This window comes from Venturia canescens, chromosome 1 (genome assembly GCF_019457755.1).
Source record: "Venturia canescens isolate UGA chromosome 1, ASM1945775v1, whole genome shotgun sequence".
NCBI classification, from domain to species: domain Eukaryota; kingdom Metazoa; phylum Arthropoda; class Insecta; order Hymenoptera; family Ichneumonidae; genus Venturia; species Venturia canescens.
Genome location: NC_057421.1, coordinates 31,326,890 through 31,352,713, shown reverse-complemented (window position 1 = coordinate 31,352,713; position 25,824 = coordinate 31,326,890). Strand labels below are relative to the sequence as shown.

Sequence of the window (25,824 nt, the reverse complement as noted above, 5' to 3'; positions counted from 1 at the left end):
AATACCCTTATACGTGTCATGACAAAAATGGTACGTCTTTTTTTACTCTTATGCGTGTCATTTCCCGCGGCTTGTAAAGTCGGAGTGATCGCGATTTTGTAGAAAATTGGTTTGATGAAAACAATTATCTGATAATGATAATAGCTATGAGAAAGTAAAAGAAATAGTTTGAAATAAAAAGTCATCGTGATTGTATAATGAAGATAAATTAACTGCTGTGGAGCTCTGACAAACAGTAAATCAAGCGTCTCATACAAAAAATTATTCGTGATGAAATAAATTGGTGATAATGTTCTCTGCATATTTCTACGTACACGAAAAAGGAAAGCACGTATTTTGGGATTTGTCGATTTAGCCATTTCTGCACTTTCCACATCTCGTTTACGTTTGGTTTCGACCCCCGAGATTCAGACGCGGTAGACTAAAACACTGTGAATAGAGTGACAAAAATAAGCACTCTCGGTTCTGAGCAGTTCTTCCTATACTTTCTGAAAGAAATCAAATAAACAAAGCTGCCGAAAAACAAAATTCCATTTTTTTCTATTTCCTATCAAAACGAGAAGTGATTCATCATTTTCTCGTTTTTTGATGATGGATAAATTCACACAATTTTTTAACTCAGGTGCCACGGGATATCGTAAAAGTTATAAAATCATTATCGGAATCATTAGTTCTACTTTAAAGTGTAAAAAATAGTTAAATTTTTAAAAATATGTATACGTTTATTCTTTGTGCAGAAAAACACAAAATATTAGCACGATAATATCCGAAGCGATTGGAGGAATGTCAAAGTGGCGTAAAACGCCTCATATGTATGCATGCACTGGAAGCAGTTGTGCCGAACGTATGCAAGACCGTTCAAGATGAAGGCCGCTTTGTATAGGTGGTAATCGGTAAGCAGAAATCAGTTGTTGGGTGGCGCCTTAGAACCGTCCGCTTCGGGGGGACTCCCCACTTCCTTTTAACGGCCGTTATAAGTCTCCCCCTCCTCTCTGCTTACCCCCTTCTGGCGAGCCAGCAACGTAGAACGACGAAGAAATGAGAAATATGTTTATGCATGTGTGAATGAAAATTAAATGAGCGAAGGACTTTATTCGTCCTTTGGATGCTCTCTGGCCTTTTTTAGTCCATTTGTTCAAGGCTCTTTTACCAAAATTCGATTCTTCGGTAATTTCATCATTTTAAAACGAATATTTAAAAAAAAACGAGAACAAAAAGTTTATTGGAGATGTTATTTTTTTCGGTTTTGTATCGGTGTCTCGTATCTTTCATTCTCGTCGATATTTTAGGTCAACATAAATGACACATTGCAATTAGAGGTTATTTTTTCGGTATTTAAATGTTGTGTATCAAACCTGCTCATCACTTCGATGTCTCTTCTATATGCACGAATTTATATCACAATATTTTGCCCCAAAGGACTTTCATGCTCGCCGAAAGTTTGAAGAACGAGAAACAGAGATATTGCTCATCTTTAACGGGCTGTGACATTCACAGTGTTTCATAGTAACACCGCTAACGGCAAGGACCACTCACGTCGTACGAGGAAGTTTGTGTCGAAGCACTAGCTTCGTTGTCTCGAGCAAACTCTTTGCCGACGTTTTTTTCCTTCCAACTCTAATTGAGCTTGTCCAAGCAAGTCTGCTCGTGCCCCTTCACCAAGAAATGAATTACGAGACGCCTCTCACGCGAGTCCCTCCGTGTTCATTTTATTTTTGACATTCAACGTATTTGTTTTGTTTTTCAACTCTTACGTTTTTCTATTTGTTTCTTTGCGAGTATTGAGAACTCCAATTCACGATCAATATTTGTCACTGTCAAAGTGACAATTTTTATCTTCGGAAAAAGTATTTCACATTGAAAATAATCTTATTGGACAGTTTAGTGACTCCCTGTGTATTTATTTTTAAATTCGCATGGGCACGAATCTACAAATTAATCTGCGAAAGTCTCGTACTAAATTTTATATTTTTTCCCCTATCTTTTGTTTGTACATTCATCAAGATTTCTTTTTTTAATGAGGAAAAGTGCAACAAAATGTGTTTTGCGATGATTTTCCCATGAAACCATACTATTCGTCAGGATTTCATGAAACTTTTCACTTTGTTGATCCCATCAAAAGCCAAACATTTCTTGAGACTAGGATAACTCAACCCTACTGCCATCTAGCATTGAAAGTTTGCAGCTGCAACAGAATTCTCGACTTTGATTGTTTACTCACCGAGCATGTGAAAAAAAATTTGGGAAGACTCAAAAGGAATATATTTTTTTTCAATATCCAATCTCTAGGAATCTATGAATTTTAAATTCTTTTCATTTTTCTTAACATGAAATTGTTAATGACATCTTACTTATCGACTGCTGATAAGTAAGAAAAAGTTAGAGCACAAGAGGTCAAAAAGTAAAACGAAATAACACGCAACTTTTGTCCAGTTGTTCAGTCGGTAAAAATCCTGCTGCACGTTTTATTCCAAGTAGGTTGATTTTTTTTTTTTAAATATGAGTTACACGCTATTCTCATTTTATCAGAGCAAGGTGTAACTTTTATTTTTCTGAAAAAATCAAGGATGTCTGAGTAAAACGTGTAACCATTTTGCAGCTATTTCTCTCGCACTCACGCAAGCACCACGCAAGTGATAGATCACTACGGTCGTTTTCTTCGATAGAGAAAAAAGATACGACGACAGAGATTCTCAACTTTGTTGACAGTCGAGTGTAAAGACACATTTAGATCTTTACCAGAAACATTTCAACCAAAATTTGATTGCACAACTACCACATATCAACTCTGCAGAACATTCTATTCGTAAATCTATAAATCGCAATGGCTGTATCATGAAAATAAATAATATGAAAATATTATATTTAACGGTTCATTATTTGAAAAAAATACTTTCATGAAATATCCAAACGTCATCCTGACGTTCACGTGTTTTGATCATTCAATCGGCAGAATGTCTATATTTGTAACATGAAAATCATTTTTCATATTTCGCGCACTCATATTTTTAAAAAAATCGTTGGTGTAGTTACTCACGGTTACAGGAACGGGCCTCGATCTTCTTCCTACCTTTTTCTCCCGCGATCCTTGCGATCTCCGTTTTCCTCGACGATCCTCTCCCTCTCCGTCTTCCTCAACGATCCTTTCACTCTCCCTCTGCCTCTACGATTTTCTTATCCTGCTCCATGGTTCCGATCATAGAGAACTTTCCACATATTTTCAACACACTTTTCTTCCAATGTTTTTTCGTCCTCTCATGTTCGGAATTAATCATTTCATCTTTAACTTTTGTTATCACTTCACCGTATCGCAGAAAATCGTAATCGCGATTCATTATCACAAAGTTATATTTCCGTTGGTCGTTTTTTCGAGAACGAACTTGGGTTTTTATTCACCAAAAATTTAACTTTATACAGACGCGAGAGAAAAAATTCGTTATTTAATTGTACGACCGATTGAATACGAAAATTAACATAAATGAAAAAAAATATCCCCATTTTGAGGGAGGGCTCTTCTTTGCCTACTCTTCCCTACGTTTTTTTCCCCAGAAAACCGTTTTTGCGCAAATGGATAAGTCAATATGTCGAGTAACAGAAACAATTGTAGTGACAAAACCTGTACCACCGTTTCATAGAGAATCGAGTGTGCCCGCGTGCGTGCACGCGTGGTCGGTTGCTCGCGTCCTATTGTTAGCATTTGACTAGTAAAAACTATTCGTAATGCTGTACATAGCTGCAGTTATACGCGTTGCGTGCATTGCTTAGCGTGCAGCGTTTGCAACTCCGACTTATCTGCATGGAATCTTGCCTGCGCGACTTCAAAGTGATACAGAAACTGTATCGAGCTCGGAACTGTGTCAAACTATCCGCTATGGAGTAGATTTACTGACTGTCCATCTTCGCTTGCCGACAACCCCATGGCTTTAGGACCGTGCGTTAGGTGCTTTGCTTTGCGTTGCGTTGCTCGGGGTATGCTTGCCTCTTAGCTCGCTTGCGGGCACGCGTGCGTGCGAGCATACACAAGACTCTCGAAGCTATGTTACAGGCGTCACTAAACTCTTTCTGTTACTGGCCCTTGCCTCGATACTATTTTTCACGAATTATCAAAATTTTATAAATACTCATTCATGTGCAAATTTTGTAATAATAATAACATCAAGTGCGAGGACTTCCCTATCGGCTTATCTATAGTTGCATCAAAAAAAGGAATCTCAGAAATTGAGAAAATGACAAGGAGCGAATCATTATTTTTTTATTAAATTTCAACTTTAATATTCGTTACGTTGTGTTTTCGTGTCTTTTATCGATTCGCACGATCTTAAGTTCTTTTATTTTGTAATTTAGATGACCGATCAGTTGCTTCAGCGAGATTAAATTTACTGTTAAAATTATGAAATAACTGTTAAAGTTACAATAATTAATAAAATTATGACCGCTACCAATTTTTATTGGTTTCTATTTTATTTGTTTATCGTTTGATTGAAAAAAATTAAATCGTAAAAAAAGATTATTTTAGTCATTCTGGATAAAGTAGGATTCCACATGTCGTATTTCGTGCCCCGTCTTCTCAATGCACTGGAATGTACAATGCGTAGCGATAACAGGACACTCACGTTCCACGCCAGTCCTCACCCTACGCCCGCCGGGCGGTGAGTGAAGCGAAAAGCGAAACGTGTTGTGCCTCTCTCCTGTCTCCTGTTCGGCCCTCGGGCCGGAGCTCCCTCTCCCTGTGCGCGCCGAGCGGCGTGAGTGAAGCGAATCATGTTGCGCCTGCGCCTCTCCCCTGTCTCGAGCTCCGCCCGGTGTCCGTCCGTCTCCCCTCTCTCCCGCTGGCTGACCGAACGCCGCTATCCCCACTCCGCTCTGCTACTACGCTCTGCTACACGACCAAGCGTAAACGCGTGAAACGTAAACACGTGAGAAGAACGAAAACAAACCGAACGAATTATCGAAAATCCATTCGTAAATATTCACCGATTAATTGCCATAATTATCAATACACAAAATCGTATGTACCGAACCGTTAAATAAATTATGATCATCCATTAAAATTATATATTATTTGTGGCGCTCTAATATTTATATATTAAGGTATTTTTATCAAATTTTAATGAATATTTTTTTATTTTTAACCTGGAAAACTACTTCACCAAAAAAAGTGAGGTAGTGACGTAATATGATAGAACATTTTTGGAGTAGAAATGCTTTCTGGTGGACATTTTTTAAATTATTTATTTTCATGGTACAGTTTATACATTTACGAATAGAAATATTCTGGTGGAGTTGATATGTGGTAGCTGTGCAATCAAAATTAAATTCATGGTGCAGTTGTTAAAGGCCGGATAGTATTTGGTCATGGTAGAAATATGAAACTTGATTTGTTGGGTGTAGATGAATTTTCGTATAGATGTTTCTGGTAGAATTAAATTTTGGTAGGAATGTTTCTGGTCGAACTGTAATGTGTCGTTTAACACGAAACCAACTCTTGAATTCAATTACCAACAAAATCGAGAACTCGATTCATCCTACCTCGAAACTATATGCAAAAAATTGAACTGGGTTTGAACCGCGTCGGAGAAAACGGCCATTAGCGTTATTATGCCCGTTTTCTCCAACGTTGATCTGAGTTTAAACTCGGTTCATCCTATCTCGAAACTATATGAAAAAAATTGAACTGAGTTTGAACCGCGTCGGAGAAAATGGCCATAAAAATGACGTTTTCTGGAACAGCGGGGCATCGCCATCCATCGTGAAACACTGAAAGCTTTTACCGCATTCGCACGTGTAGCACGGGCACAAGGCACGCGTCGTGCGAACATAACCTTCAAAAAACAAAAGTTCTTGTCACATTCGCTGGTTTGTCGCGATCCGCGACGTTGTAATAATAATAAGTTAGCGTTAAAGAAAAAACTAAAGAATATTCTCGTGAAAATTGTTGAAAAAAAGGAATAATTCACGATGTTACGAAGACAAGCGCGGCTGCGACGAGAATATCTCTATAGAAAATCGATCCAAGACAAATTGAAGACTATTCAAGACAAAAAGGAACGTTTGAAACGTAGTTTAGAAGAAAATACACCGATTCATCCAGATTTGCGGAAGACAGCACTGCATTTGCAGAAAAAAATTGAATGGGAAGATGCAGGACCACAAATGGCAGTGGCAATGGGAACAGAAATGGGTGGAACAACAGGTTCGAACGAGGACGACGAATACCGCTGGGCAGGAGTGGAAGATCCAAAAATCGTCATAACCACTTCGAGAGATCCCTCCTCGAGGCTAAAGATGTTCGTAAAAGAATTACGTCTTGTTTTTCCAAATTCGCAACGTATGAATCGTGGTAATTACGAAATGAAACAATTGATTCATGCATGTCGTGCCAATGATGTTACCGATTTCATAATTGTTCATGAGCATCGAGGCATACCGGATTCCCTTATTATTTGTCATTTGCCATATGGACCAACCGCTTATTTCACAATGACGGATGTTGTCATGAGGCACGATATCCCTGACATCGGTACAATGTCGGAACAATATCCACATCTTGTTTTCCACAATTTCAAAACCACATTGGGCAACAGAGTTATGAGCATTCTCAAATATCTTTTCCCCGTCCCCAAAGAAGACAGCAAAAGGGTCATCACCTTTGCCAACCATGACGATTACGTCTCCTTCAGACATCATACTTATAAAAAAGTCAATGGACGCGATATCGAGATGACGGAAGTAGGCCCTAGATTTCAATTGAAATTATACGAAATTAAATTGGGAACTCTTGATACTGCTGCTGCTGCCGATACAGAATGGGCTCTTCGACCTTACATGAATACTACACATAAAAGAAGATTTCTCTCCGATGAAGATGGATGGCAACAAGAAGATGATGTATAAACTAATTTATATAGAAACACAAATTCTTTGAACCTGTGATTTGTAAGGAAATACACATTTTTTTTGTTGTTTTTTGATAACTCATATTTTTTAATTTCATTTTTTTCTGTCCTTATTTGTAAGTAGTAAAAAATTTGGAGAACCAATATTCTATGGGACTCCATGTCAAGGAGTCCTTGGAAATCCCTACAAATGGACTTCAATTTTTGTGAATTCCATATTTTTTTTGGTATGGTATAATAAATAGCGGCAACTTTGAGGAGCGAAATAAACATGTAGCTAATGGCCTAGTTTGAGCTAAACATATGATTTTTTGTCTCACTTTTAAAACTGCTATTGGAGTGAGGAATATTTTCTAATCTCTGATTTTTTGCCCAATTGGAGTTTCGCACATATTGCTAAAGATTCAATGGTCACAACAATGTTAAAATGAATTTATCAGCAACGGGTTTGAAGGCTATTCGCTTAGACTTCTTCCAGTCACTGTTTTAATGAAGTTGAGAAAGATTGTAATCTTTTCAAGCGATACTCAGTTGAAATTTTTTTTTATAGCATATTTAACTTCAAATATGAACTTGTATATGTAGAATCAACGATGAATAATGAATTTCAATAAAACGAGGGTAGATTTACTTACTATCATCAATAATATTTTCATAAAGATGGTTTTATTATTCATCAGATATTCATTCGTAGTCGAAAATAAAACAATTAAACAAGCATTATTACTTCAAAACGAGGCCGAAAACTTTAAATAAAATTAGGGTTTACGGTTATGAAATGGGTGCGTGGGAAATTACGTTCAAATGAGCCGCGCTTGACCGCTGATTTAGCCCGCCATGCGCGCTAGTGTTTTCTTTCTATTGTCACTGGTAGTTATTAAAAACATCGCATAAACAATAGTCGATTGACGACGTAAAGTGAAAGAATCATAAATATGAAATCTCATCATTATCCTACAGTGAACGTGTTAGATACGGTAAATTAAAAAATAGTGATGCAGGCTGAGATTTATAAGCCCGCGAAAACCGAGAAGTCACCTCGGCGCAAGAAGCTTCCCGAGCAGCTGAGCGGCGCAATGGACTTGTTCACATCTCCGCAACGTCCGAAAACAGACGGTGAGAGAAGTTGCCAGTTGGCGCACGATTGTTTTTTAAAGATTCGGTAGATCCTGTCGATTACTGTAATTGATTAGTAAACTTCTTTTCCGCATGAATTTATTTAGTATTCCAATAAATAGGTTTTTTTTATCAAAATGCACCGCGTCATTCGCGGACGCTAGCGCCACGCGAAATTACGACTTTCCTCGGAACTTGACATAACCTCGCGTCGCTTTGCCCCTTGCAGAATGTAAACACTTTGAAACGCAATTTGCTAAATAAAGATTAATCATCCCAGATTAATTTGCGATTCACTCAAATTTTATAAATTCTCACTTTCTTACCAATAAATCTACAAACTCCGTGCGTTGCAACTGTGTGTAGTTTTTGCAAAATTTTCAAAGCATGATTGTTTGCCGATTTTTCAGTATGAATTTCGTAGGCACGCTTTTACGAATTTTATCACAGTTTTTCGTTAATACTTCTGCATATCTATATTCATTTTTCATTGGAATGCATATAATTATCTCTAATTTCCATTAGTAGGCTGTTGCCTATATGATCTTTATGTTTTTTCTACAGGATTTTTCCCATTGTAGTCAAATACTGTTAGCATCAGCCTCAGAATTCTGAGCTATCTAAAATGCATCTTCAAGATCAATATTTTTTTATTTATCAGAGAACTTAGTATTCATACTGCATGTTTTCAGTATTCTATCCAATTCACCAATTTTATTTTCACTTTTCGAAAATAAGGTATTTGAAGACTCATAAAAAATTTGGAATTTTTTTAAAGATCTCACTTCTACTAATTTCTGATTCAAGATCTAGTATCAGAAATTTTTTTTCATTGTTTGAAAATGAATCACATCATTAAAAAAAAGTGATCCTCCTATCTAGACCTAGCACCATACAAAAAATATCTTTTTATACCAAAATAAAAATATTTTTTTCCTACCCACTATAATGTTTTTTCTTTCTCTGTATGAATAAATGCACATTCAAATTTTGGAATAGCAATATTATTTGTGGAAAAACCAACAATATGATTTGTCGCAGCTGGCAAGAAAGTAAAAATATATTTGAAAATAAAAAAAAATCTTTTACAAAAGTACAGAACTGCAAAAAGAACAAAGTATTCTACATTTTATAATTGTTACATGCCTTTTACTGCGCTATTTCTACAACAACAAAAAACTAAATTTGTTACAACTTATTTCATCATATGCTCTTTGGTGATGGGGAATGGAAACAGTAGTGTTCAAATTCTTTTATCCATTATTATTATTTTTCTGCGCTCATATTTTATTTCGGCACATAATCAAATATTGTTCTCCTAAATTTGCGTTATGAAATTGAAATTTTTTTAAATGAAAAATTGCTTCTGTATGATGTTGAAATAAAAAAACTTGGATGTTATAAATATTTTTTATTGGCATTTTATTTGATTGGGATTTGTAGAGTTTAGGCAGAGAAGATAAAAAAAGTCTACAATTACAAGTCCCCATTGCTCGATGAAAACAAAATTTGAAAAATTAGAATCACATAATTAGTGAATTCAGTTGCAAATTTTGTACTAATCTATTAACTTTCAACATAGTAAATTTGACAATTTAAAAAGCTCAAAAAGTAGGAGAAATGAGTACGTAGGATGGAAAAAATTTGTAAAGCTTGGCTTAGTTATGACTCTGACAAAATAAAAAATTTATAAAATATAAGAAACTCAAAGCATTCTGTCAAAATATTAAACAAAAATAAAAGTATCGAAGTCGACAGTCATCTTAGTTTATCGAAGAAATTCGTTGGTGTGATGTATGGATTCTCTCATCCGCAAATCTGCATTGTGATTCTTCAAGTTATAATATAGAACGTCAGGGACTTAGTGGATGATTAAGTTTCGAGAATGAAAAACACCACAAGAATCTGTTTGTTGAATGTTTCAAGAAGAGCTTGCATCCGCATTTGTACTTTGAGTATTGAGAGTAGTTAGCAATGAGCCAATTATTTCGGGCTCTGTGATTTCTTTGGCAAGGTGCAGTCCTCTTTATATTTTAGATTTAGAGGTAACGGGAATATCACGCAGTGGAAGAGTAAGGAAAAAATCTTCCAAGCTTATGGACTTTGAGTCACCGGACGATTTGGCAGACAAGCACAAGCGACAAAGGCAGTTACAAGCACAACACTTGGTAGATCGTTTCGACACACCACCACCTCAACCAGCAATTTTGACTCCGACACATGCACCAGGTCATGGATCGAGAAATCGAAAGAACTCTGGTTCTCAGCCAGTCAAAATTAAACTCGAACCAGCATCCAATGTCTCTGACACGGAAGCTCAATACTCAGAATCTGATTCTGATGAACAAGCCGGACTGAATGAAGATGAAAGATCTAGCTCAGAGTCTGCAAGTGAAGATGAGGTAGATCCTCTAATGATAGACGAAAAAGAAACTGGCTTCCGAAAACTTGAACCTCCTGAACAAGAAACTCCATCACAAGCTAATAGTTTATACATGCTTGAAAAATGTAAGAAGAAACTCATTATCAAGGATGGAAAAATTATTGGGCGCATGAAAGCTCAACGTAAAGATAAAGGAGTGAGTATTTCTGTTTGATTCTGTTCTCACATGAATACATTGAACAAGTAATTTAGGGAAATATTTTCAGAATAAAATAAGAAAATCAAATCAATTACTTCCCGAAATTCATAATCGATTCCGATAAAAAAAAAAGAATTGGTAAAACAAAATTGATTCCATTCCTTTAGAAATATACGTATTCACTCTCATAAATTACAACGTAATTTCCAGATATTTTATTAAATTCATAATTCTTGAGTTATTGTAGATGGATTGGAAATTTGAATTAATTACACGTGAAGAATGTGCTTTTCTTTTTAGAAAACGAGATTCACCGCTTATATGCTTTGGGCCAAACAAATCAGACAAGAATTAATAGAGCAGTGTCCATATATGGGTAAGATCAATGATTCATTTATTGTTCTAAGCAATATTTCACAAACATAGAAACATTTCACGTACTCGAAAATTGGTACAGAAAGAGTACAGAAACAAAAAAAAGAGATGTATCAATTCCATGATGTATCGGAGGAATATTCATACCATTTTCCAATTTTTGAAATTAGATTTCGCAGCGATATCGAAACGACTCGGAGAACTGTGGGCGACGGTGCCAAATTTGGAAAAATACAATTGGCGTAGGCGAGCGAAACGTTTAGCAGCAAAGCCATACGTTCAACCCACATCGAAAGATGAGCCCATATGGAAAACACCATCTGCAGCGTCACGTAAAAAATTCATCAATAAAATTGGTACGATTGAATTTGAATGTTTTTTTTTCAATTGTGTCGAGTGAAAATAGTACACTTTTTTAACAATTTTATATGAACTAGCCAGAACTGAAATTGCAAAATTTCAACACAGTTTACCGTTTACTTTTATTAAAAATTTACATTTTTCTTGTTATTTATCATTTATTTGGAAAAAAATTCAAAAAATTTTTGAGAAATATGATTGATTGAAGATTTCAGAATAGTTGAATGTCTGAAAAACAACGGCGAATTCAAAATTTGCCTCTGTCTGAAATTCAAATATTTCTTGATAAAACTGGTTTTTTCATCGAAAAGAGTATCAAAAAAATAATGATAAATTGAAGGTGTTTGAAAGTTATTAATGAACATTGAAAAATTATAGGAAATGGGAAAGAGCCGAAAGGATCAATAGCGAAGAAAACAATACATTTAGGCGTACCGTCCATGGTTGGAAACGTTCCAATTTCACCTCCTTCAAGTCGTGTGGGCAAGGATTTGGTCAATGAACCAGTAATCGGGACAGGAATTTACAAGGTCGTGGGAACCGAGCCTGTTGACGTAGCTGCGCACTTGAAGCTCTTGGGCGAAAGTTTAACGATAATCGGAGAACGTTTAAAAGAGCATGAGGGTCAAATCGCAGTGTCCGGAAGTGTTTCAGTTCTTTTGGACTCGTTGCTTTGTGCATTAGGACCATTAACTTGTCTTACACAGCAAATAACTGAGGCAAACGGTGCAAATCCTGAAACACTGGCTCAACTTCTCGACAACATAGCTTATATAATGCCAGGTCTTTGAGTATTCATAATCGACTTTTTTTTAAATAGAAATTAATGTATTTTGTGCTTTGTAGGAAAATTTACCTTTTAACGTAAAATTTTACAAAATCCAATGAAATTCATACCGAATTTTATTGGTAAATCTCGTATCGAAAAAAAAATATCCATGTATAAAAATTAATAGATATGAAAATAAATATATATTACGTACATAATGTTCTAAAAATATAATTGTTTCGAATTTTATTTCCACATTTAGCGTGACAATCATAAAAGTTCGAAATATCAATCGTTGTTTTTTTCTTTGATATTCAAAATAGTTTCTCAGTTAATACACTGAAATGTTTATGAAATTCAAAGCAAAAGAAACGTGATAACAAAACGAGTAATTCGTTTATCATGAATATTTTCGATTTAAAAAACCTTCGAGGGCGGAATGCTTGATTTTTAAAAATCGTGAACCGTTGAGTTTCATTACTTATGAAAATTTTTTGATATTTTTTTTTACTCATTTGATAAAATACACAGCTTTACAATAAATTACGATGACATCGATTTGTTATTAATATGATTTTTTTTTAAATTTCTAATAGACGTATAAAATGCAATCAGTTTTGATAAGACTACTTAAACAATTGCGTAGTACAGATTTTCGAATATAAAAATTCATGAATATGAATGAAATATGTACAAAGATACAAGGGAAAAATCATCTTTGATGTTTCGAATGTCAAAAGTGATGACAGTGATAACAAAGATGAAGCTTATTGTTCCGGTAAAATCGGTGGACACGTACAGAAGAGATTTTTATCGCCGTAGATATCGTCGATCCTTCCTACGCTGGGCCAAATTTTCGGAGTCCTTTTGAATGACTGAAACAGCACATTTCGTGATCATTACTGGATGGATTTCAGATTCATTCGCTATCCTCATTTATAAAGAATACTTCATTTGTAATTACAAACAGATCTATCAATTATTCGTGCGGAATCTTTTTTTCTTGGGTTATTATAAAATAGGGGGGGGGGGGGGGGGTAAACTTACAACTGGAAATGCGGCAAGTTCTCGCGAGTATGGCCTGTTCCATTCCGACTGAATGACTTGTTGTTGGGTATGTGGTGCCATTTTCAACGGATTAATATTCATGTCCATTTTTCCATTTTCTATTTCTTCAATTTCTTTTCTGATAGCTGTGAATAATACAAAATCAAATATTCCTCCATCAGTACATAAAAGTTCGATCGGCCTCTGAACACGTTTGTGAGAATATTCATATATTCTTCAATGAGAGAAGTGAAAACGTGAAATAGCCGGAAAGTTCAGCCAGTGGCGGTGGAAAATTAAAAAAAAAAAGAGCATTTTGAACCACGAGAAAGAGAAAAAAATCTTGATAAATTGGAAAATGGACGAGGAGATGAGATGCTTACATATGAGAGCGTCACAAAATCTGTCGAGTTCGACTTTGTCCTCGGATTCGGTAGGTTCTGCCATAAGTGTACCAGCGACAGGCCAGCTCATAGTCGGTGCATGAAAACCGTAATCCATGAGCCGCTTGGCAATATCGACAGCTTCGATATTCGCCGTTTTTTTAAGATCTCTGATGTCGAGTATGAATTCGTGGGCTACGAGACCCGTGTCACCTTTGTACAGTGTTTTATAATACTTTTCCAACCGTTTGCTCATGTAATTTGCATTCAAAATGGCAACCTGAGTGGCTTTCCGGAGACCACGCGGTCCCATCATTTTTATATAAGCCCAAGAAATGGGTAAAATCGCCGATGAACCGTAAGGCGCTGCGGAAACGGCTCCAACTCCGGAAGTTTCCTTTATTTTTCCATTTGTCGAATCTACCACCGGATGCCCCGGAAGGAATGGTATCAAATGACGTTTGCTGCAACGAAAATAAGTTTGGTACTGGCACGATCAATCGTTCAATCGTCGAAAACTTTTCCCGAGTTTTCGACGAATTTACTTAAACATTACGAACATTTGAATACAACATTTTTATTTTTACATAATTTTTCCCAACCTCTAAAATGATGGCTTAATAAGGACTCAATTTATTTACAGGGTTGTCATTGTGACTCTTCAGACAGCTTTTATCGAAAGAATAATTTTTTCAGTCCGTTTATCGGCTTCAATTACGCACCCCAAAAAAATGCTTCGACTTTTGTCCACACTGATTACTGATCTTCGACACTTATGGAATCTTTCCGGTCGACTTAATTAATGACGATTAGAAAAATGCTTTTTTTTTTAAGTGTACCAACATAAAGTATTTTCGTGAAAATGACTTTGGCTTACACTCCAATTGGTCCCATTCCAGGTCCTCCTCCACCATGAGGAATACAAAAAGTTTTATGGAGATTGAGATGAGAAACGTCGCTGCCATAATCACCCGGTCGACAAAGACCAACCTGAGCATTCATATTGGCACCATCGAGATAAACTTGTCCACCAGCTTGGTGAACAATTTGGCAGACGTCACCTATTGTTTCTTCGAAAACTCCGTTAGTTGATGGATAAGTTATCATGAGACAAGACAAATCTTTTTGATGTTTCTCGATCATGTCTTTCAGGTGGCTTGTATCGACGGAACCATCTTTCTTGACAAAAATTGGCTCAACTTGCATTCCTGCCATTTGAGCCGATGCTGGGTTTGTCCCGTGAGCAGAAATCGGGATTAAACACACTTTTCTATTTTCGTTTCCATTAGACTCGTGATAACATTGAATCGCTCTTAATCCAGCATACTCTCCTTGAGCTCCACTGTTCGGCTGAAAACTTATTCCATCGTAGCCCGTTATCGCGCAAAGATCTTTTTCCAATTCGTTGAATAGTTCCTGATAACCACGTGTCTGTTCCACTGGAGCGAAGGGATGAATATTCGTGAAACCCGGTAAACTACAGGGCATCATTTCACTCGTTGAATTCAATTTCATCGTACAGGAACCCTAAATAATAACGATTAATGTGAATCAAACTTCTTTTGACAGAAATTTCATTTGCAAATTTTCCATTTCGTATCGGAATAAATTTTATTTAAATCATACGTTTTCGTTGTCATATTGAATGTTTTATTGGATTGTCCATTGATTGAATCATAGAGACGATTCGGGCTCAAATTATGTAAACTAACTTGTTGAATGAGCGCAAATTAGCATATGCCCAGAAAGAAAATTAAGCTACACGGTAATTTCTTTACCAAAATCAATCTTTTCTATCAAAACAGTGGCCAAAATTTTATCTTACCAGCGGAATCATGCTATGAACAAGGGACACATCTTTATTCTCGAGGGCTTTCATGTAACGAACAATTCTTGTTTCCGAATGATGCATGTTGAAAACCGGATGTTCCAAGTAAGGAGTAACACGCTTAAACTTTGTAGCTTCTAGATCTTGACCTTCCGTTAAACCAGATTGGACGATGTCTCTGACGGTGAATTTCGTTTTGAAAATTCTGAAAAGATCATCCACGTCCTTAGGTTCGGTTGTTTCGTCCAGAGAAATTCCTATGGAACCATCGTTGTTGTATCTACAATTTTAAATCACATTCCTCATGAATTTCATACATGAAAATTATTCAACAGATAGCAGTGACCCTAATAAACTTTGGATATCTGATCAACATCGGAAGCATAAAACTCATAATAAACAGAAGTTACTTTCAAACTGTTTGAAACAAAGCAGCAAATGATTTACGTGGTTCCTGTAGTTTCCCAAAATAATATCGTTCTGATTGAAAACATATGAGCTTTCTACGAAATTGCTTCACTTCTTTATTAGAACTCTAAATCATACGTAATTATGTTCAAACTTATGTATGAAGTTTGTCAAAAATTCATTTTAGAATTGTAAGAAACCAATTCAGATACGAAGAAAACGAAGGTCAGGAAAATCGAGCATTTTTAAAATACTGAATTTCCGTTCGCCCCAGCATCAAAGCCATTGCTATTTATCAAAATTGTAATTGAGGCGAGTGCTTTACTTGCAGCTAAAAAATCTTTGAAAATTGTGAACTGTTTTCCCTCTAGCTCACCTTAAATTGATTTTAGCTTGTTCGGCCATTCGTTTGACGAGTTCTTGGGATTCTTTAGAAGTAACTGTGATCGTGTCGAAGAAGCGTTCGTGGTGAATTTTGTGACCATCTTTTTCAAGGCCTTTTGCCAAGACGACAGTCAAATTGTGAACCCTCGTAGCGATGTCACGAATTCCTCGTGGTCCATGATAGACGGCGTACATGGCTGACATATTAGCCAAAAGCGCTTGAGCAGTGCAAATGTTGCTCGTCGCTTTGTCTCTTCTTATGTGTTGTTCACGAGTTTGAAGAGCCAAGCGAAAAGCGTCATTTCCATCCGCATCACGAGTCAATCCGATCATCCTCCCAGGCATTAATCTGATCAGATTTTTCCGACATGCGAAAAATCCTGCATGTGGACCTCCATAACCCAAGGGAATGCCAAAACGTTGACTCGTACCGATGCATATATCCACGTTAAAATCTCCAGGTGGTCGTAAAATCGCCAACGACAAGAGATCAGCAGCAGCACAAACCAATGTCTGAGGGAGAGCCAAACAAACGATTGGGTCAATTTCTTGTATTATTTTACTTTTGAATGTTACACTTGGTTAATCAAACAATAAATTTCAATCGAACGTTTCAGTTTTCAACGAAAGTAAAAATGGTCCTAAAGATCCAATCTTCGGATCGAAAAAGCAATTCATTCGAAATTTTATTAAAAGTATTCGTCAATTTTAATACCAGATAACACAAATTGTAGAAGAAAAATATTCAAGGAAATAGATAAATTAATGGAGTACAAGAACTGCAGCTTTTGGGAGCTCAGAAAAATAAATGTATGAAACATAAGAAAACAAGGAAAAAACGTACTTTGTCTTTGTGCGCTTTTCCAACGATTTCTTCGTAATCATAGACAGCTCCGGTAGTATCAGGATATTGGATGAGGATTCCCGCAATATCTTTTCCGCTGGTATCGAGCTTGAATACATTGCCGACTTCGAGAATCAGTCCAAGGGATGAAGCTCGTGTAGCAATAACGCTTATCGTTTGAGGGTGCACTTTGTCTGATACGAAAAGCTTTTTTCGTTTGTTTCGCCTGTACGCGAGTGCGAGTGCCTCAGCCGCTGCTGTTCCTTCGTCCAAAAGCGAGGCATTCGCCACTTCCATCCCTGTGAAGTCGCAAATCATTGTCTGATAATTAATCAAACTCTCCAGTCTTCCTTGAGCTATTTCAGGCTGGTAAGGCGTGTATTGCGTCGTCCTAAAAAAAAAACAGTTCGTAAGGATTCCTAGTACACTAATATAATCGTTTCGTCTTCAATTTTATGGAAAAACACAATTGTCCGTTCAGCAGTTTTTAAATTCATTCCTTCCGTCCTTTCCCAAGCAATAGCAAAACGTTTTTCGCAATCGTTTTTGAAAGTATTGTGACAATGTTTCTTTTTTTACCTTTTTCGCATTGTTTTGGAACGATTTTAAAAAGGATTTTTCGAAAGTATTGATTTTGTGAATTTTTCAGTGTAAATAAGTTTTTACCATCCAGGATTTTCGAACATGTTGCGCATTATCGTAGGTGGAACGCAACAGTTGTAGTATCCCATTCCAATATAAGTTCTCCACGCATCGTTTTTTTCTGACATCCCAGTAACTCGTTTTATCAACTCGTACTCGGCTGCAAATAAAGAAAAATCATTATTTCAATTACAAAAATAATCTTTCTTTCGCTCCGATTGTACACGATTCAGGTGCATTACATTGTTGAACTATTGAAAATTGTAGAACTAACACATTAGAAATACTTGGTGAAAAATGTGAAAAGACTCGTGACGAAAAATCTTTCATTCAAACGACTCACAAAAAAGCTGTAAAAGCATAAGTCAAAATTCGTCGTCACTCGAACCAATCGAACAACGAAATTATCTTGAATAAGTAATGAATCGACTCAATTATATCAAGAGTGTGGAAATGAGAAAAACGTGCTTAAAAGATCGCGCGACCGGAGAAATCACGTGAATGGTGAATCAAGAAAAAAGAGGCTGACCTAAGACCTCGAGAGATACGAACAGCAGTTAACATTATCGGTTATGGATGGTTTACTCTCAATGAGAACTGTTTTATTCCACAAAATATTTATAAATGCGAACACCGCAGGAGGTCCCAATGACGTACAATTGCATAATTTATTGATCTATCGAATGACAAACTGTTTATAGCTTCCATGGGTTTTTTTTCGATTTTTTTTTGTCGTCGGAATCTTACTTGACTGTGATGAATTATATGAACGAGGGTGGAGAAATCGAAAGATTATCAGAGGTCGTAACGTCTCGTGAATAATCCGTTAAAAAAAAAACTTGACAGTCTTTAGTTTGAAGCAGAATTGAAGCGATTTTCTCACGAAAATTTAAAAAATCGATCGATTCCAACGGTAAATTTTGATTATTTTGACTCAATATCTGATTCATTTGAACGTTCACTTTTCTTTTTCACTTTTTGACCGAAAGCAATAAATAATTAATCCTGAGAAATATTTTTCTGAATATTCAGTGTTACATCGATGAAAAAGTTACAAATTTTACACATTCGTTCACTGAAGTTGTAAAATCGTTTTTGAAACTTCAGAGCCTTGTTGTACTCACTGATTGGTTTTTCAATCCGAAGTTCTTCGTCCAATCTTATGTTACTTGGTACTGCGGTTTTGGTTAGTTCTTCGAGGGACTGCAAAAAAAAAATAAGAAATCAATGAAAAAAACGTTCCTTCAAAATCAATGAGTTTCAGAATGTCCTCTTTGTGAAATAGCTTCGATAGTAGAGATAATCAATACCGAAATGCCAGTTGAAAATGAAGTTGTTTTTGTTATCTTCGTAAAAAAAAATGTTGCAATTATTTCATACGAAATATCGAATTCAAATGAAATGGATTTTAGCAAAAAACATAAAATAATAAACAAATTAAGTACTTTTTGATAAAAAATGGAGGAAACTCTTGAAACTCCAGAGTTTAAAAGTTCCATTTTTAGAAAAAACGTACCTTAAAACCCACGAACTCCAGCATTTCTTGTTGTTCATGATCCCTCGGTCCTATGTGTCGACTTTGAAACTCTTCCCGATAGGGAAAAAGATTTTCGAATTTCGAGTAACTTGAGTTGTTCAGACTCAAAAACCGCACGTGATTTTTGGCGCCGCTTCGCATCCGCAATAATTTCGCGCATCGAGATACTCTCGGAGTGCAATACATTATTCAGTTTGCTCCTTAAAGGAATCCACAAAACGTTATTGACGACTTCGAAGGCGAATGGATATTGCGAATTCAATGAGAAAACTGATCGACGGAATTCTGAAGCTGATTCTCATGTGCCCTATATCGGTGAACGTCCGAATCCAAATGATGAGAAAAGTGTCGAGAGAATTTTATTCTTCACGTGGGAAGATATCTCGAACATGATGTCACAACTTTACGATTAAAGTTCGAACTTGTGACCCTGACTGACACGAGACTCTCCACAACATTTATGTCGTTATAATTATTTTTTTTTCTGCTTTAGTGCATCAATGTTGTCTTGCAACGATTATCAAGTCACGTGCAAATCCCCTCCAGTGAGCAACAATAGTTTGAACAAATATTTATTCGCTAACTTCTGTTGTTGTTGCTCAAACCGATGTTCACTCAATCATTTTTAAATTCCTTAAATATGTTGCCACAAAAGTTCAATCCGAAAAAAATCGCTGTATTCCCTTCTTGCATTTTCGTTTACGCCATTACGAATGACGGATCAAAAAACAAAAAAGTTTAATGGGAATTTCGTAATTTTAGATATAGAATAGTTGTTTGTATAAAAATTATATGGAGATTAGAGTATTATAGGAAAAACTGGAAAAAATGAGTGCAGATTTTCTTGACGTCGACATGACGTTTGTTTTTCAGAATCTTGAAGCTCTGTGAGAGAATAAATCATCCAATCGTTTGAAATTGATAACGAGTCACATGGTTGGGGATTTCGTTCCTTTTTTACAATTTTTTCAAGTCTGAAAATATGTTTAACTAGATTGGAAAGAGAAAATTTTAGTAGAATACGTTTATCCTTAATAAATTTATTTGTACATTTTGTTTCGAGTATTCAAAACGAGGTTTGTGGTGGCAAAGATGAAGAGAGAATTTTCTGGTACTTCAACTTTCTTATGAATTTTTAACTTTCATCGTGAAAGGACTACTATTAACAAATAAATAAATGAAAACCGATTCTTAAATGAAAAAATACATGTAAATATATTTTGAATTAGTGTCATTGTAAAAACAAACTTCATAGTGAGAGTTACACATCTAATGTAATTCAATAAACGTCCCAGAACATTTTTTGTCTAACAAAAAACCATCAATTTTTCAACGTGCAAAAAATATTCTGCTCCGGTCTAATCACGATGGAAGGCGGAAGTTTTCATTTTTGTTCAGTATCGCTAACGGTGGACGAACAAAAAATGAAATTGAAGCTTATATCGTTGATACTACGGAAATGTAGATTGCTTATTTGCGACTTTGCAGTCTCAATGTGCGAACAAAATTGGAGTGAATCTTTAGAGGAAAAGGAAATCCCGTTGTAATCAAATGGTGTAAACTTTGAAAAACTTTAAGAACAGAAGGAACGTGAGAAAATTGAAGCTTAAGACTTGCAAAGACGCCGTTCATGTGATCGCAATTTCGTTCAATTTCGATTCTTCGTCGACACGTTTTTAATGAATAACAATCAATTTTTCATTGCAAACTGAAATTAATATCGATGAACCCGTTTTTTAGATTGATTCTAATCAATACGTTCCCATCGACATAAATCAGAACGCTAATCATTTGATTGCTATTGATTAGAGTGATTAATGAATACAAAACTGACGAGAAATCGAGATTCACCGAGATTGCGTTCGCCGTTCGAGAGCAAAAATCTGCAGTACTGGAGCAATCTCACTTCATAAATTTATCTTTGTTCTGTGTGAGAATTTTAGCAGAAGATTTGGCGTCGAGGAAGAGAGCACCGACTTCTTCAACGTCTTCTTTCTTTATGTTCGTTCGTCCGTTGACTTTGGCGGTGAGAGCTGCAGGAGTTAAGAGTTGAACGACGTATCTAAGGGTGGTTTTGGTGCCGAGTTCAGCGAGTGTTTCAAGGGCGTCTTCATCGATTTGTAGGCCTTCGGTGACTGCTCGAAGATTTACGATTTGAGATATTTCGCTTTTTGAATAAGGTAGGGTCCTGATGATCAATAATCTGTCCAAAAGATCGAGAGGAATGCCATGAGGAGCGACGATATCTTCTGTGCCACGAATAACGCAATGTCCGCGATTGGTGGCGAATATAACGATTGGGGCGATCGCACTCTCGAGAGAGCGATGAAGGTACGTAAAGGTTTCAATGTCGAGCATGTGAACTTCGTCGACGAAAAGAACACCAGGAACGAGCTCAGCTATACCCTGATCTATGTACTGATTGACAACTTTATTTATTTCTTTTCGTAATTTATCTGTTATCTCTGTTTTCCGAGGTTTCATCAATTGGCCCATCATCGACATTATGTCTTGGTTTCCCTGGGGTTTTGCATTGGCAATGTCAAGATCGTGCAGCGTCACGTCCTGTACTACTTCTTTCTTTTTGTGCACATCACCTTTTGGCAAAGGGACGTACTCCTCAGCCTCCAAGTCAAACTCTGTCGCGTAATTGTCACTTCTTCCCTGTCGTTTTACCGCCCCGCTGTTTGCTTCAATGTAAATCACGTCTCCGGTTTCAACTTTCTCCTTTTGCAATGATTGATACACCAGAGGATCCAACTTCAATTGCTTTGTACCCTTGGCCGTCTTCAATCCTATTACTACATGAGAAATTGTCTTTCCGTAACCACCCACAGGATTCTCAGTCTCCAACGGCGTCAACTCTGTCACTTCACCCTCGTATATCTCCTTCGTTTCACGTATTCGCAGACCTATTGCTCTTCGAAAATTTTCCATCAACACCTCAGTCTTTTTTATCTCCGAGCTGTACACCTCTGACCCAACCATCGGACAAAATGGCACTTTGTTACCCAATTCTTGGGCTATCGCCAAAGCTATTGCAGTTTTGCCTGTTCCTGGCGGACCTGCGAGAAGGATCGCTCTTCCTGCCATTTTCTTTGACTTTATCATGTCCACAACTATCCCGGCAGCCTGAAAAGATGGTATGAGATAAAAATACAGAAAAAACTTTTAAATAATATCTCTATTTTTTCAAGAAATGTGCCATTTTTATTCAACATGTCTAACTATTATAGAACTAAAAATTTCAAACAAAATACATTGAGAGATGCAAACTATCTTATGAAGTTTGCAATATTGAAGTCCAACGGAATGAACAAAAAAGATTTGTAATTCACCAATTTTTTATTTCACAAATCATTGGTATAGGAATAACTACGAATTGCAAATTCGGCAGGAAACAAAATTAGAGATTTACTGGAATTATTTAAAAGTTTTTTTAAATTATTTCGATGGACTCCAACGTTGCAAACTTCAGCGCCATAAACTTTTAGTATATTAGTATATTAGATCTCGAGAATATTGTTTAATTTCGTCATAATAAATTACAAATGAGTTTCCAAATTCTCAGTGAACATCCCAGCATCTCCATAATGCTGCAAAACTAAAATCATTGACTATCAACATCTGACAAAAAACCTTGCACTTTATTTTTTTCAGAATTTTCTTGTTCCTCAAATGAATCTGTTTATTGTAAAAAGAAATCATAGTGCATGAAAAACTTATGGAAAATTCATATTTCAAATACTCATTAAAAAAAATGGATAAAATTTCTCAAGCTTATTATTTCCATCTTAAAAACAAATTTTACAAATGTAATTCAATATTGCTATAATATTTAATAATATTATCAAATAATCTGGTATTAAAAAATTACTTCTTTATGATTGAAAATAAATTCTGTAACTAATTGAATACAAATGAATTTCTTAGAAATCAAAATTTATTCTAAGATTTATGTTATTCAATTGTTCATTCGTTGTTTTAGCTACCCATAAAGATTAAAAGGGACTAGAAATTATTATAAATCTCGAGATAACTTCAAAAGTTTATTATTCAAATATATCTGTGAATAAAAAAATATCATTCAAAAGAATAAAAATAATCAAGTCTCTGAATGTAAACAGATAAAACAAAAATTCAAGCTAAAATGATTGTGCACGAAAAATGTTCAATAGTCTTTCTCAGAAAATATATCATTCAATTTTTACTGAATTTTCTCATCATACACTGAAACACGTCAACGATACGAGATTGTTTTGCTAGGAATGAATCATAAACTCTCGGGCAGAATATTAAATTTTTATGTTCTCAAATATTGAATTGATTAAAATTTCAAGAAATATTTCTTGTACAAAATAGCCTTCGTTTCAACGCGCTTGAATACATATATCAACGAATAAAGGGAAAAGTTTGTAACAAAAATTGAACTAACCTCTCTTGCCGCTTCTTGTCCCACGAGGCCTGCGGCACTCTGAATCGCTGTACCATTTTCATTAAGTCCCAAACCTTTGATATGCGTATGAGCTGAGACTCTTTGAGCCTTAGCTGAACTTTTTACTTCCTCGATTTTCATTTTCCCCGTATGTTTGTTCTAATATTCGTCTTGATCGTACGATGATTCTCCCGGAATTGCGTTTTATTGATAAAACAACCCGGCAAAGCGGCAAACTCGTGCTGTCTCGAACTTGAAAGCGTGAGTACGAAATGGTCTCAACGACACGAAGTTAGCTGCATATATGTCGTAATCGATTCGTTTATCCTCGCTGGTTTATCTCTTGTTTATCATATGCTGGCAACTTGCATACACTAATTCAAATGCATGTATGTATGTATATAGAACCATTTTGTTTTTTGAAAATAATATGAAAATTAAATAAACATTATCATGGCATGTAAAGCATATTGACTATATTAATTAATAATTATTTTACTCATCCATCGTAATATTCTTCATCGAATCTGTAATACGTTTATTTCACGAGCCATATATCGATTGACATTTTTTCATTTCCAAAAAACATTTTTTCAAACTCAAAGCCCTAATTGGTAAGAATAATCTATCATCTGAAATCGACTAGAAAATGATCGAAAATTCGATCCCGAGCTAATTCAAGAGACGCAGTAGTGGGCCGACGCTAAATGTATTAAAAAATAACGAATATGCCGGTAAACCAGTACATTGATTACCAACGACCAGTAAAATGATTACATCGATGAATTCTAGATTCTAGTTCGTTGACTGAACTGCAGATACTGTTAAAACTTCAATAAGTAATGACTATACGGAGAGTTGTTAACCTTTTAAGGATGGGGATTTTCATGTTGAAATCGACCTTTTTTTTACACAAAATTTGTGTATAATATCAATGAATTTTCAACCGCACCAAAGTAGTGCGGTTGACATTTCGACCAGACCCGTTCTAAGAGTAAGGATCAATCGACTAACCTCACTTGGAATTTTCGAAATCGAAATTCTTTGACAACAGTTTGACCGATTAAAAAAGGCTTTGTCAGCCTACGCAGGGCGATCGCAGAAATGGGCTGACCGAGCCTTTTTTTAATCGGTCAAACTGTGTCGAAGAATTTTCATTTAGACATTTGCAGCTCTTAAAAGTTAAATAAACCACGGAAAAACATATGTGAAAAACATGATGGGTCAAGAACATTTATTTCTTTACAAACAACCATTTCGGGTAGCGAAAAATATCAAAATTACGAATAGTCAAATTCCTTAAAACCAAATGCAATTATTCGCTTATGAATATCCCTGCACAATGTAAATAAGAATGCGGAATCGAAGCGGCGAAATTCTATTCGATCGTTGTCAATAATGAATACAACAAATCTATAGAACTTTCAAATAATTTAAATTTATTAAATCAAGCCCAATCATCAATCTATAAATGAACGAATATAATAAAAAGAATAAAATCCAAAATAATTTTCACAATTCAATGCGACAGAGCGCGACTGACGTTTCTCAATACACGCCCGCGGTAAACCAGTTCCGGCAATTTTCATTTCAATGCTCCATTGACTCGTGTTTTAAAAAATCAAAAATAAAATCGATATTTTTTAATTTCCGTTATCTTAACGAGAAATTTTATTCACGCATGTGCTTTTACAGTTGACGAATTGGGCTACGAGAAATATGAAATGATTTTCAATTTAAAAAATTAACTAACTTGACATATTTTTTTTTTTTTTTTTTTTTAATTTTTCTAATACGTAGACATCCGACAACCTTTTCAATTATGAAATTCTTAAGGAGGGTGGATCGCAACGATACAATGTTGCCCTGCTAAAGCATGTTAAAAATATTAAGAATTTCAAAATGATAAGAATTTAGTAAAATTTGGTAAATGAATTCTTTAAAAATTTATAAGACTATTGCATTTTTTTAGATTTTTCTACCACATAGCTCTCGAGTAATTGAACACTAAAGTTCACGTGCATAAGCATAGAGTTTACATAAATAATTTATACATCTCGTGCGAAGTTCGATTTAACGCTCAATTATTCGATAAACATGTGGTAAAAAAATTTGAAAAAAATTGTATTTGTATGATTGATGCCAAAGAATGTTATCACCAAATTTTATCAAATTCTGATTATTTTGATTTCGTGATCCACCCTCTTTAACTGATAAA

At 35.6% G+C, this 25,824-nt stretch overlaps 4 protein-coding genes across 7 annotated transcripts; 2 read left to right on the top strand and 2 right to left on the bottom strand.

Annotated features, from left to right (window-relative positions):
- The first annotated feature begins 5,790 nt into the window (after positions 1-5,790).
- Positions 5,791-6,974, top strand: LOC122406616 (U3 small nucleolar ribonucleoprotein protein IMP4). The gene has a single exon (XM_043412172.1). It carries the CDS (start codon positions 5,959-5,961, stop codon positions 6,892-6,894), a length of 936 nt encoding a protein of 311 aa, XP_043268107.1. The 5' UTR covers positions 5,791-5,958; the 3' UTR covers positions 6,895-6,974.
- A 780-nt stretch (positions 6,975-7,754) lies between these two features.
- LOC122406595 (HMG box-containing protein 4-like) lies at positions 7,755-12,311 on the top strand. Of its 4 annotated transcripts, none has more exons than XM_043412141.1 (5): positions 7,755-8,012; positions 10,056-10,591; positions 10,895-10,970; positions 11,140-11,325; positions 11,708-12,311. In XM_043412141.1, the coding sequence occupies exons 1-5, from the start codon at positions 7,892-7,894 to the stop codon at positions 12,118-12,120; spliced, it is 1,332 nt and encodes a 443-aa protein (XP_043268076.1). In that variant the 5' UTR covers positions 7,755-7,891; the 3' UTR covers positions 12,121-12,311. The 4 variants fall into 4 exon arrangements, with proteins under 4 accessions (XP_043268076.1, XP_043268067.1, XP_043268093.1 ...); XM_043412132.1 differs by having other exon boundaries at positions 10,050-10,591; XM_043412158.1 differs by lacking the exon at positions 7,755-8,012 and adding an exon at positions 8,067-8,370.
- A 7-nt stretch (positions 12,312-12,318) lies between these two features.
- On the bottom strand, positions 12,319-20,065 carry LOC122406577 (glycine dehydrogenase (decarboxylating), mitochondrial). Its single transcript, XM_043412114.1, has 10 exons — positions 19,151-20,065; positions 18,759-18,837; positions 17,659-17,794; positions 16,993-17,383; positions 16,141-16,661; positions 15,354-15,636; positions 14,406-15,055; positions 13,529-13,992; positions 13,146-13,291; positions 12,319-12,973 (listed from the first exon to the last, which is right to left on the bottom strand). The coding sequence occupies exons 1-10, from the start codon at positions 19,355-19,357 to the stop codon at positions 12,866-12,868; spliced, it is 2,985 nt and encodes a 994-aa protein (XP_043268049.1). The 5' UTR covers positions 19,358-20,065; the 3' UTR covers positions 12,319-12,865.
- A 126-nt stretch (positions 20,066-20,191) lies between these two features.
- On the bottom strand, positions 20,192-23,873 carry pont (pontin). Its single transcript, XM_043412123.1, has 2 exons — positions 23,607-23,873; positions 20,192-22,303 (listed from the first exon to the last, which is right to left on the bottom strand). The coding sequence occupies exons 1-2, from the start codon at positions 23,745-23,747 to the stop codon at positions 21,074-21,076; spliced, it is 1,371 nt and encodes a 456-aa protein (XP_043268058.1). The 5' UTR covers positions 23,748-23,873; the 3' UTR covers positions 20,192-21,073.
- Positions 23,874-25,824: the final 1,951 nt, after the last annotated feature.